Here is a 13,134-nt window from a genome sequence, read left to right on the forward strand (position 1 = left end):
AAATGGACAGAGAGAATGATTATAATCCATGTCTCAGTCCATATGATATCTAGAATGGAGGAATATATGATCCCTTATCTAATGGACATGTCATTGACTAGGTCAGAGTTCGACAACGGCTTTTAAGAGCTACGATTGCTATTCGGGTTTTGGAATCTTACTTGCAATAATAGTTTTAGACATATCCAAGTGGGAGACTGTTGGATTAGATGTCTAAGCCCATAACTATGTACTTGACCCGAGAGTAGCATGGTCCATTTGCGTTGCATATCATCAGGACAATTTGTTAGGATAGACTCTTGAGAGAAGGTTATATATGATTTATAAATATATTATAAGTTCTAATATATTAATATGAAATCATATGTTTTAATTAGTATTGATCAAGAATTAATTTGGAATTAATTTAGTGATTAAAAGAGACTAATTAAATCTATGGGACTAATTATGGTAATTAGTTATATTTATAGGTTTTGGGCTTATGATCCATGTTGGACCAAGTTTATGTATGGATACATAAAAAGTTGGGCCACATGAACCATGGATCATAAAACCCATGGGTATGGATTTGGGTTATACCCATGACCCTTGGAATCCTACATATAAATAAGTGAGTACATAGCGAAAAACGTAACTTATGTTCTTGGATTTCATATGGATGGTTTTTGGTGTATGAAGATTCTCTCTCAAATGTCTACCTTTTTCCATGATGTGTTGTGACTTCATTTGAGGCTTCCACACTATTGGGGCTAAGCTCTTAAGGCCAAACACATCAAGACTTCAAGTTACGTAAAAGGTATGTTACCCTAACTAGTATCTTATATGGTTTATGTCAAATGCATGCTAGTTATAGGTTTAATGCCTTGGAAACCATTTGCATGTATTATTAATGAAAACATAGATCCAAGGTATTTAGGGTTGTATGTGCACCATATGATGTTGTTGTATACTAAAACCCATCATCGAGTTCATGGACTTTGACATGCTCGAGATCATTAACAAAGGTGATGTCGCTGTTATGCATCATTCATCCAATGATGGTGCATCTGATAGTATGATAAAAGGGAAATATGTGCCTGGATATAACTATTGGATTAGTGTCTAAGCCCATAACTATAATTGGTATGTACTTGACCCGACTCAGCATGGTCCATTTGGGTTGCATGGCATCAGAACATTTGGATAGACCGTTTGTGAGGAGAGGACATTTGTGACATATTAATATATTATAAGTTCTAATATATTAATATGAAATCATGTTATTTAATTATTATTGATCAAGAATTAATTTGGACTTAATTTAGTGATCAAAAAGAGACTAATTAAATATATGGGGATTGATTGTGTAAATCATTCATTCTTATATATGTGGACTTATGATCCATGACTCCTTATGTTGGGTTTAACCCATGTGGTGATCCATGGATACTCCATGGAGGTTAAAACCCATGGAGCATAAGGAATGGGTAAAGTCATGGGTTACATGGTGTAACCCTAATGTGCACACAATATAAGGAACCCTTTAGCTCAAGAAATTGGCACTAGTGAGACATATATCAGGGATAGCCGATTTGATCATGAGTGTCTTCTTCTTATGGTTATTCTATGTGTTGGTGGTGTTGTGTGAACCATTTGAGGTGTCACACTTGGGGCACTAGGCTCTCGAGCTTCATGGAGTCAAGCTACATCAACAAGGTATGTATTTCTATCTAGTTTATTACCCAAGTATCAATGTTGTGTATGCTAGTTAGGGTAATACCTTGGAATATTCATATTTGCATGTATAATTGAGAAAACATAGATCCAAGGTATTTAGGGTTGCATGTACACTTAGGAGTGTTAGAATGCTCAAAACCCAACAGTGGTATCAAAGCCTAGGCGTGTTTTCTTGTTATACTTGCAAAAATGGCTGAAAAATCGAAGTTTGTTGCTGTCTGCTCAGCAGACTCGCCGAGTCCATGAAGGGACTCGACGAGTCCAAGGCAAAACTAATCCAAATCGCCGAGTTGGTTCATGCACTCGACAAGTTGGACCCCCAGACAGCATATCTTCGACTGTTTGGCTAGAATTGGACTAGGAACATTACCCTAAGCTATTTTTCAACTTATAAACCTGTTTTTGATGTGGTAATGTTCATGCTAATACAATTTCAAAGATAATTGTCATTAGATTCATGTTTTGTATTAGTTTAATGGATAGGCTAATTACATAAAAAGTTTGATTGGATTATCTTGTTCTTATGAGTTGCTTAGATTAATAGGAATGTTATGTGAAATTGTAGTTTTCAATCCAAATTAATCTAAGAGTTGATTCTAAAATGTGTTTTTGTAACTTGTCCTCAAGTTATATGAAAAGTCACATTTAAGATTCATAAAACTCATAAATATTTCCATAGGTTATGATTAAAGAAAAGTCATATTCTTTTAATAGTTTAAAGTCTTCCATAACTTGTCCTCAAGTTATGGAACTATGAAGAGTTTTTTTTTGAATGAAAACTATTTTAAACACATAAGTTATGGAATTGAAAAGTTTTTGAATAGTTCAAAACTTGCCCTCAAGTTTTGGAATTTGAAAAGTTTTCTTTCATGAATACTTTAATTCCAAATTAAGCCCTTAGGATTTTAAATGTTAAAATTCAACCATTATACTTTATAATATTATAAGTTAATAATATATATATATATATATATATATATATATATATATATATATATATATATATATATATATATATATATATATATATATGTATAAGAGCAAGTCAGTCTTACCGTTAGTAGGCCTCATTCACGAAGCCGGTCTATAAGGGGGGTATAAGGTTACTGCCTATAAAATGGCAGTTTAATGGGTGTCCACTCTCACCCACCGCTTCCTTGACTGGTGGAGGGTCGTTAGCCGAACGGGAAGGACAAGGACTAGAATTCTCCCTTCATTATAAGTATAATGATAAATACTAAGTAACTAAACACTTATAAATTCCCAATCTTAGTTACTTAGGAAAATGTGAATAAGGTGCTAACCCATGAAATTACACTTTGCACTTTGCTTAAGTCGGTTAGTGGAGCGTGTGTGGTTAACCGGCACACTAGCTTGATTTAACAAGGTAGGAAAAGGGTTTCTTAAAGTTTATCATAAGCCGGTGGAGCGTGTGTTGTTAACCGACACATCGGTTGAGTGATAAACATTTAAGAGTACCAAGTAATTTGCATGGTTACTTCACACCTTGTTTTGTGATCCTCGGCATCCCAGTCACAAAACCTGAAGGGCACAATCGAGATTGAAACATGCCATTGAACAATTCAATGAATCTCAAAAGATCTAGGAGTTTCAAATCCAATTAAAAACCTAATAAATTATTTCGTTTTTCATTGTGGAAATTGGTGAATCGTCATTCACCTACCTTCAAATATTCTATAGCTTGGATTACGACATCCCTCTTCCAAGTTATAAAATATTGTGTTGGGTCCTAGCCTTAATATTTCATATTGGGTGTTATATTAAGGACTTTAAATCAACTATCTTGAATATCTCCCAAAAGATGTCTAGCTCAGACATCTATGATCTTCCCAAATCTCTTAGAACTTCACTTCCTCCACCTCCTCCAATTATTCTCCCTAAACCACAAGTTCAAGGTCACTCAAGCCCCATTGGCAATCAAGGTCTATGTGTGATCGCATCTTGGAGATGAAGTCACATATTGACAAGCCGGGAGAGTTGGGTGTCAAAGTCTTAAGAGAATGTTCAATCACTTTCTAAGTCACATAGTGAGTTCTTTAAGGAATACTATGTAAAAGACTATGACATGACCCTTAATGATCTTATCTATTTGCTTTGTGCTGCTGAATCAGCAATGATTTGGAGCACTGGTAGGGCAAATTTGATTAGAAGATCAACTCCCCAAACTTCAATGGACATTGACAATGGTAACATTGGATACCCAGTAAAAGCTTTCTCTTCCCAATGGAAAGGGATCGGTCATAGTCAACTCGGTTGACCAAATGGTAAAGAGAAAGGCAAGTCTGAGATAGTCCAGTGCACCATTCCCAAAGGGTCCATATGTTTCTGTTGCCAAAGGAAGGGGAATTGGTTGCGAAGCTGCCTTAACTACCTGAAAGATCTGCGAGAAGGTCTAGTCAAGAAGTTTGACTCTACTTCAGGTAAAAGTCCACTATCTAACTCTGTTAAGTTTCTATCCTGATATTCTCATTACATGATGTGACTGGGTCACATGTTGATGTTTTAAGAATCAAAGAAAAGTGAAGAAACCTAAAGGAAGTATATGATGATTCTGATCGCGAAGATGGATTTCGATCGCATGGTTCGGTGATTAGAATTTTGAGCTGTTGCTTAGGAGTTATGATATATTGCTTAGGAATAGATAACAACAAAGTTTTTCATATGCTTTTGCACTGTAAGGATATGTTTTTCCGCAAAGTTTTTAAAAATAAAAGGAAATTTTTGATTTCATTTATTCTAAGTATCCTTACAATGACATTTGTCGAAAATTGTTGCTTATATGATTCCATTGATAGCAATATTGGAAAATGGATTTGTTTCTTTCATTTATGGTAATGTCTAATTTACCAAACAAGGAAAGATTCTCATCACCCAAGGTTTCAGTTGGATAGAAACTTGGAAATCATACAAGTTGTATAGTATGATGAATGAGAATTTTCATCTTTGGAAAATTAAGATTAATTCCTTGTTCACATGTATATGTGAGTCAAGTAAAGGACTAAGGGATCGAGTACACATTCTGGTGCACCGGTCAAGTCCACCACAAAAGATCGTTAAGACTATTCGTCATGATTTACTAAAGTTTAGTAAATATGGTTATACTTATAAGTTTAAGTATAATTCTGAAACATTGAAAAAGTTTCAATGTATAGCAGAACGAATGAGAAGAATCAAATTAGGCAGAAAGATAAAAGTTTCTCAAATATGAAAAGATGGGGGAGTACTTTAGTATCAGGTTTTGTGATCATCTTAATGATTTAGAAATCATATCACAATTAGTCCTCTAAGGAAATCTTAGTGCATTCTTATGGCTAAGAAGAGGAATCTTGAATTGTTGGAATGGTTAAATCAAGAAGATGAGTCATACTTCGTTCCAAAACAAGTCTTAGAGTCATACTCCAAGACTGTAAGTTGAGTGACACATCTTAAAGAAGGTTTAAAACACTTGTCAAATGTAAGAGTAAAAGTGTCCTACTCTTGTACATTTGAAATTGTTAAGTTGTGATGTTTTGGATAAAACAAAGACCAACTAAGGCCAATTGTGTGAAGAGTTTTTCTTGATAAAGAATCAACACTATCTCTTGAATAGTTGACAAGAAAGTCTTATAGGTCAAGAAGACAGTGGGAGTGAAAAAGATCCTGAAATAGTTTCAAGAACTAATCAAGAATAAAAACTTGTATTTCTCACTAGCTCACGACTCGAGGTTTATAACCTATCGTGTTGACATATTCCTATTTCTGTGCCCATTCCAGTTAAAGTTGACTTTGTATATGAGTTATGAGAGTTCTTAATAGGTTGCATAACAACTTGGAAGCAATGGCAGGCCCTTGTGCTGCCAGGTGGCAAGAAGTTAAGACTGCACAAGTTCAATCCATATGAGTTTGGATTTGTCACTAACCTTGTCTTGTGATTATGGTTTTGTCAAATTCACTTGGATAGGAACACATACACCATAAAATCTAAGTGTCATAAGGTTTCTCTCCGATTCATGAAAATGATGGTGAGGAAACGCTTTCACTAAGTAGATTTTAGGTATATAGCAATTGTGATATTTGCATTCTCAAAGTCGTTAGTGGAGCGTGTGTGGTTTAACGACACACTAACATGGACTTGTGAGGAATGGTAAAGGTCTAAACAATTGAGACTATGATTACGGCATCCCTTGTCATAGTTCTAGAAATTGTTTAGACACACCTGTGTGCTATCTGAGGAAAGGTGTATGATATTGATAAAGTTTTATCAAAGCATTTCGTATCAGAAGTCTGAATTTTGGTAAGAAAGTCGATAAAGTATTGATTTCTAGAAGTTCAGCTGATTTCTGAGTACATGTCAAAGCTAGTGGGAGCATAAGTGGTATGCTAATAAGTTTTCATGTTAGTGGGAGCATGATAATTATGATAACTGTTGCAAGTTAGCAATGTTAATTATAGAAAACAAAGTTTCAATTAAAAAAAAGTTGTTTTGCTATAGTTAAGGGAGAGGAAATTGTACTTCATTTCAATTCTAAAAGCTTAGATTGAGGTTTTAGTCATCTTTAGTCAAGGATATATATATATATATATATATATATATATATATATATATATATATATATATATATATATGAATTTTGTGTTTGAATGGCTAAACATAAGGAAATTCTATATATGGGTCCATTATTTGTGTTTTAAAATTCGATTATGATTACGACATCCCTTTTCATAATCTGAGTTATGAGAACTTGGCAAATAGAAATATTACAGCAAAAGGACTAGTCTAGTATCATGTCTTTATGTGAGACATCATGAATCGTGTCCCATATGCTTCGGATATAGGATCGATTGCATGTGTTATAATATTCACCTGTTCTAAATTTTTCCAAATGCCCAGAGCATTAAGAGGGAAAAAGTACTAGAACTAGATATGACTAATTTGATTAAGCAATTGTCGAGGACAATCTAAGGTTTACCAAAGATTGGTTGCTCAGGGACAGTTGGAAGTATAATGTTAATTTTGAAAGGACCATTTTGACATATTCTGAAAAGAGGAAACTCTTGTTCAGAAGTGATAGTCAAAATGAGAATATGGAAATATTCCCATAGGTGGCAGTTGTTCATTAAATCTGTGTAAGATTAGTAAACTTAATGCAAGAAGGATGTTCAAAGCGATGTACTTTGAATTTGAGACTTCGGTTCCATGGAATGATCTCCATTGGAATACTCTGTAATGTCTGTTGACAAGTCTTGGTGACTCTGTGCATAATCGTTACGAGAAGATCAATGCAAATAAGTTTAGAATCTAACAGATTTAGGAAAATGGCAGGAATTTGGAATTCTTGCATTTGCGGTAAGGATTTGGGATTGTGAAATGAGAATCATTAGGATTATGTTCAATCGATCTATTTCACAAATTAAAGATCATAGGAAAAACATAGTGTGCATAATTGGTGTATGGCATAACTAATGTTTGGAAAAACATAGTGTGCATACTTGGTGTATGGCATGACTAATGTTTAGAAAACATGGTGTACATGCTCGGAGCATGGGACAACTATTGTTTTAATTCAAGTATAAAGTTGATAGTTTGAAACTGTATGCAATGAATGATGGGTAATCAATATGGGGATAAATAAAAGGTGTGTTTATTTTTATTCATAAGTTCTGAGACCATATTGGATTCGATTATTCTTGTGTTTCACTTTGCATGTTTTGACTTCCAGAATAACTAGGTCGTTCTTCCTGAATGACTAAGTTATTCAAACCATCCACAGTCGGTTATATGTTGGAAGTAGATATGAATCAAGACTGTCATGGGTTGGCTTGTAGAGGTCTAAGATGTTGGATAAAGCGGTGCTACAACACTCATGAGTGCTCATAAGTTCTGAGTATTGGATTCAACCCGCGCTCATTTGAATCACTTCATGGATTTTATCACGAGTGATCATGAGACGATAATATCTTATATTCTTCAAACCTAGAGATATGAGTTGTTACTATGAGTTGGTTGTACATTGATTGCACGGAAACGCATTGGTAACTCGATGTTATAAAACGTGCCTTTGTGTATGATTCAACAAGTAGTAGAACAAGCCATATGAGTCGAAGTTTATCCATTCCTTTTACCTTCGGGATAAAAGCGATATCTGTGGGCCCCTCGATGATTTAGTGATGACAAATGTTAGTGCTCGGCCGGGCCTGGACTGATTTGATTTGTTCAATTAGTCAGTCGTCATAAATCGGAAATCCGGAAACAACAAATGGACAGAGAGAATGATTTATAATCCATGTCTCAGTCCATATGATATCTAGAATGGAGGAATATATGATCCCTTATCTAATGGACAAGTCATTGACAAAGGTCAGAGTTCATCGACGAGGTCAGAGTTCGACAGCGGCTTTTGAGAGCTACGATTGCTAGTTGGTTTTTGAAGTCATACGCAATAATAGTTTTAGACTTATCCAAGTGGGAGACTGTTGGATTAGTCTCTAAGTCTATAACTATAATTGGTATGTACATGACCCGACTCGGCATGGTCCATTTGGGTTGCATGGCATCGAAACATTTGGATAGACCGTTTGTGAGGAGAGGACATTTGTGACATATTAATATATTATAAGTTCTAATATATTAATATGAAATCATGTTATTTAAATAGTATTGATCAAGAATTAATTTGGACATAATTTAGTGATCAAAAAGAGACTAATTAAATGTATGGGAATTGATTGTGTAAATCATTCATTCTTATATATGTGGGCTTATGATCCATGATTCCTTATGTTGGGTTTAACCCATGTGGTGATCCATGGATACTCCATGGAGGTTAAAACCCATGGAGCATAAGGAATGGGTAAAGTCATGGGTTTCATGGTGTAACCCTAATGTGCACACTATATAAGGAACCCTTTAGCTCAAGAAATTGGCACTAGTGAGACATATATCAGGGATAGCCGATTTGATCATGAGTGTCTTCTTCTCATGGTTATTCTATGTGTTGGTGATGTTGTGTGAACCATTTGAGGTGTCACACTTGGGGCACTAGGCTCTCGAGCTTCATGGAGTCAAGCTACATCAACAAGGTATGTATTTCTATCTAGTTTATTACCCAAGTATCAATGTTTTGTATGCTAGTTAAGGTAATACCTTGGAATATTCATATTTGCATGTATAATTGAGAAAACATAGATCCAAGGTATTTAGGGTTGCATGTACACTTAGGAGTGTTAGAATGATCAAAACCCAACAATAACAAGGAAGAGAAAAGGGTGATGAATCTCGATGTAAAGGTGAGAGTTGCTATTGGAAACTCATTCCTTTATTCTATCTATCTTTTAGTTGATAACTGTTCTACAATGCAAGAGATGATGATCACAATATCACATGCTTTTGAAAAAGTAAACTCCTCAGATGATGAAGGTAAGTGTCTCATGGACCAGATCATTGAATCTTACGCTGACACATCAAATGACAGCGTTGGGAATCTTAACGTTGATCCTTATCAAGCTGATGTTGACCTTATGTCAGAATGGGACGCTACCTCCATGTATCATGGTAAAGAACATATTTGTTATTTAGATAGCGGCTGCTCAAGACATATGACTGGATTCAAGTCTCTTCTGGAAGATTTCACAAAGAAGGATGGTCCTACTGTTACATATGGAGATAATGGAAAGGGAGCTACAAAGGGATATGGATCCATCAAGTGCAATTATGTTTTCTTCAAAAATGTCTCTTATGTGAAGGGTCTTCATCATAGTCTCATTTCAATCAGCCAACTATGTGACGCTGGCTATGAAGTTCTCTTCAAATCGACATAATGACATTTATGTTTTGGATATGTTTTCTGATGACAACTCTCTTTGTCGCTGCTTCTTCTCTCGTGCTCAGTCTCATTTAAATTGGTTGTGGTACAAGGGGTCATCTCATTTGAATTTCAAGAACATATCAAAGATCTCAGGGAATCAGCTTGTAATAGGACTTCCTAAGATGCAATTTGTCAAAGATAAGTTGTGCTGAGCGTGTGAAAAAAGGGAAAGAAAACCAAGTCTTCCTTCAATCCAAAGTCCTGCTCTTCCATTATCAAACCTCTTCATCTTTCCACATGGATATTTTTGGACCAGTCCCGATTAAGTCAAGAGCTGGGAAAAAGTATACTCTCGTTATTATGGATGAATTTTCAAGATTCACATGTGTAGTCTTTTTAAGAAAGAAAAGCCATGCTGCTGATGAAATCATTTCTCTCATCAAGCAATGAGAAGTTCTCTATGATCACAAAGTAAGGCAATTACGTACTGATCATTGAACTAAATTTAGAAACTCCTCCCTAGAAGATTTTTGCTCAATTTCATGAATTTTCTCATAACTTCTCTACTGTTAGATCTCCTCAACAAAATGGTATTGCTAAGAGAAGAAACATAACTCTCACTGAAACTGGAATAACCATGGTCATTGAAGCTGGCCTTCCTTTGTCTTTTTGGGCTAAACTTGTCAACACAGCTTGTTATACCCAAAACCGTTCTATCATTGTTAAGCGTCATGGGAAAACTGCCTATGAGCTACTTAAGGGAAGGAATCTGGACATCTCTTATTTTCATTTGTTTGGGTGTGTTTGTTACATTTTTGAATCAAAGAGATCAACACTCGAAGTTTAAAGCTAAAGCTAATGAAGGAGTGTTTCTAGGTTATTCCAGTGTATCCAAGCCTTTTAGTGTATTCAATATTTCAAGGAAAACTATTGAGCAAACAACTCATGTCACTTTCGATGAAGAATCATTTATTCATGATCGGTTTGATCATCCCTCATCAATTCTAAATGAACTTACATACAGTCCTTCAGACACTGTCCCTGATTTCTTGCCAAATGACATTGAGCCTGTTGTTCCAAATGTTGATCAAATCATTAGCTCACAACCTATCTCTGAAGATAACCTTGTCATCTATGAAGAAGATGAGCAATCTAATCAGGAAGACTCTACTCAAAGTAATACAAATGAAAGTTCTAATCCAAGAATTCTTCGATATCATCCTGAATCTCAAATCATTGGAGATGTAAATTATGGGATTCTCACTCGTAGTAGATTCAGCAACAACTTTTGCATGTTTGTGAACTTTGTCTCGATGATTGAACCAAATAATGTCACTGACGCCCTGAAAGAAGCTGACTGGATCAAGGCTATGCAGGATGAGCTGAACGAATTTGAACATCATCATGTGCAGACCCTTGTTCCTAAGCCTCAAAGAAAAACTATCATTGGCAATCGCTGGGTATTCAACAACAATATGGTGAAGATGGGATCCTCATAAGAAACAAAGCTAGACTTGTGGCTCAAGGTTTCTGTCAGCTGGAAGGGTTAGACTATGATGAAAATTTTCTTCTATTGCTAGACTTGAAGCAATTTGTCTATTTCTTGTCGTTGTTTCATTCAAGAACTTCAAAGTCTATCAAATGGACATCAAGAGTGCCTTCTTACATGGTGATCTCAAGAAGATGGTTTTATAAAGCAACCTCCAGGGTTTGAAAGTGAAGAGTTTCCAAATCATGTGTATTGTCTTGATAAAACTGTCTATGGTTTAAAGCAAGCACCTAGAGCATGGTATGACACATTGGCGAGCTATCTTCTTGCAAGTGGATACAAACGAGGAAAGATTCACAACACTTTTTTCATCAAACATTCAGGATCTCACATAATTCTTGCTCAAGTGTATGTTGATGATATAATTTTTGGATCCACTGATGATAAGCTAAGTTCAGAATTCGCAAAGATCATGGCTAAGTAGTTCGAGATGAGCGCGATGGGTGAACTAACTTTCTTTTTGGGTTTGCAGGGTAAACAACTAATTGATGGAATTTTTTTTGTCAAGTTAAATATATTGCAGATATGTTGAAGAAGTATGGTTTCATTGATTGCAAGCCGACAAACACTCCGATGTCCTCATCAGCATCTATTGGCGATGATCCAAATGACGCTGATGGGAATGCAACTCTGTATCGAGGAACGATAGGCTCTTTGATCTATCTTACTGTCATTCATCATGATATTATGTTTGCTACGATATTGTGTGCCCGCTATCAAGCCAATCCTATGAAATATCATCTTCTCAATATAAAATGATTTTTTTCTACTTAAATAATACGCCTAATCTTGGGTTATGGTATCCTCGTGATTCTGAGTTCAAGCTGGTGCGATGCATTGACTCCGATCATGGTGGTTGTGGCATTGATAGTAAAAGTCCTTCAGGGGGAGCTTAAATGCTTGTAGATAGACTGGTAAGCTGGTCCATCAAGAAGCAAACATCAATGGCTTTTTCTACCGCTGAACCTGAGTATGTAGTCGTTGGAAGGTGTTGTGCTCAGATTCTATGGATTCAGAATCAACTCTTAGATTATGGTCTAAACTTCTCAAAGACTCCCATCTGCTGTGACAACAACAATGCCATTCAGATTATATAGAATCCAGAACAACATTCCAAGACCAAGCACATTGATATCCGTCATCACTTCATTAGGGACATCGTTCAAAAGGGAAAAGTGGAGTTGTTCTACATTATGTCCACTGATCATATGGCCGACATTTTCACCAAGGCATTGGAGGAGAAGACTCTAAACAAATTGATTGCAGATCTTGGCATGCTTTCAATGATTTAATTATTTTCTACCTCGTTTGATTTAACATTGCTTCTGCTTGCTTTCTAAAAAAACACAAAAACACAAAAACAAATGTTGCATTTATTATGTTTATAGATTTATTACATAGTTTGCTTAAGCTTTGCCTCTATTATTTACAAGTATTTTATTTTTCTCTTTTATCTATCTTTTAGGCATATCTTAGATTTATCTACACCTCCTTCCTCCATAGTTTGCAAGAGTTGGAGTGATCTAGAATGTTTTGAATGCTCTTGGTGTTGAGAAAAAGTGTGGCATCATGTCCTCTTATTTTTGTGATACACTCCTTCTCCCCCACTCATTGTTATGGATGCAAGGAGCAACCATCAATGAAGTAAGTCTTGTTTTCATCTACTGACTGATAATCCAATAAAACCTCGAATTCCTTCGTGTTGATCTTGACAAAACGATGGTTTCATGGATTTGAGCCAATTAACTCGTTGGTTACAAAGACAATTTTTTGCTCTTCTCTTGCTCCTAATGAATATGAAGCTTGGCGTCCATCAGCAACATTTCAATGATAAATATCTTCATCACTCTTGGTTTATAGTGAGATGTTTTGTATATCGATGTGTTTATATTTGCTTGTGTTTTCTTTTATAGCCAAACTTGAAGGGTAGATATCTCGAAGAAAGGAAATTAATTAATGTGTAGTTATTTGAAAAGATTTATCTTTGATGATACTACACAAAAGATTGTCTATCTTTATGATTCTTCTGAAAAGGCTATGCCTCTGAAAATGTTGTATATTCTT

The 13,134-nt window shown here is 35.4% G+C and overlaps 1 protein-coding gene across 1 annotated transcript; it reads left to right on the forward strand.

Moving 5' to 3' along the window:
- Positions 1 to 10,252: 10,252 nt before the first annotated feature.
- On the forward strand, positions 10,253 to 11,494 carry LOC145112896 (uncharacterized). The gene is made up of 2 exons (XM_079049012.1): positions 10,253 to 10,981; positions 11,294 to 11,494. The coding sequence occupies exons 1-2, from the start codon at positions 10,253 to 10,255 to the stop codon at positions 11,492 to 11,494; spliced, it is 930 nt and encodes a 309-aa protein (XP_078905138.1).
- The last annotated feature ends 1,640 nt before the right edge of the window (positions 11,495 to 13,134 follow it).

The sequence above is a fragment of the Lactuca virosa genome, chromosome 5, assembly GCF_052849685.1.
Source record: "Lactuca virosa cultivar CGN04683 chromosome 5, Lactuca_virosa_CGN04683_v6, whole genome shotgun sequence".
Taxonomy (NCBI): domain Eukaryota; kingdom Viridiplantae; phylum Streptophyta; class Magnoliopsida; order Asterales; family Asteraceae; genus Lactuca; species Lactuca virosa.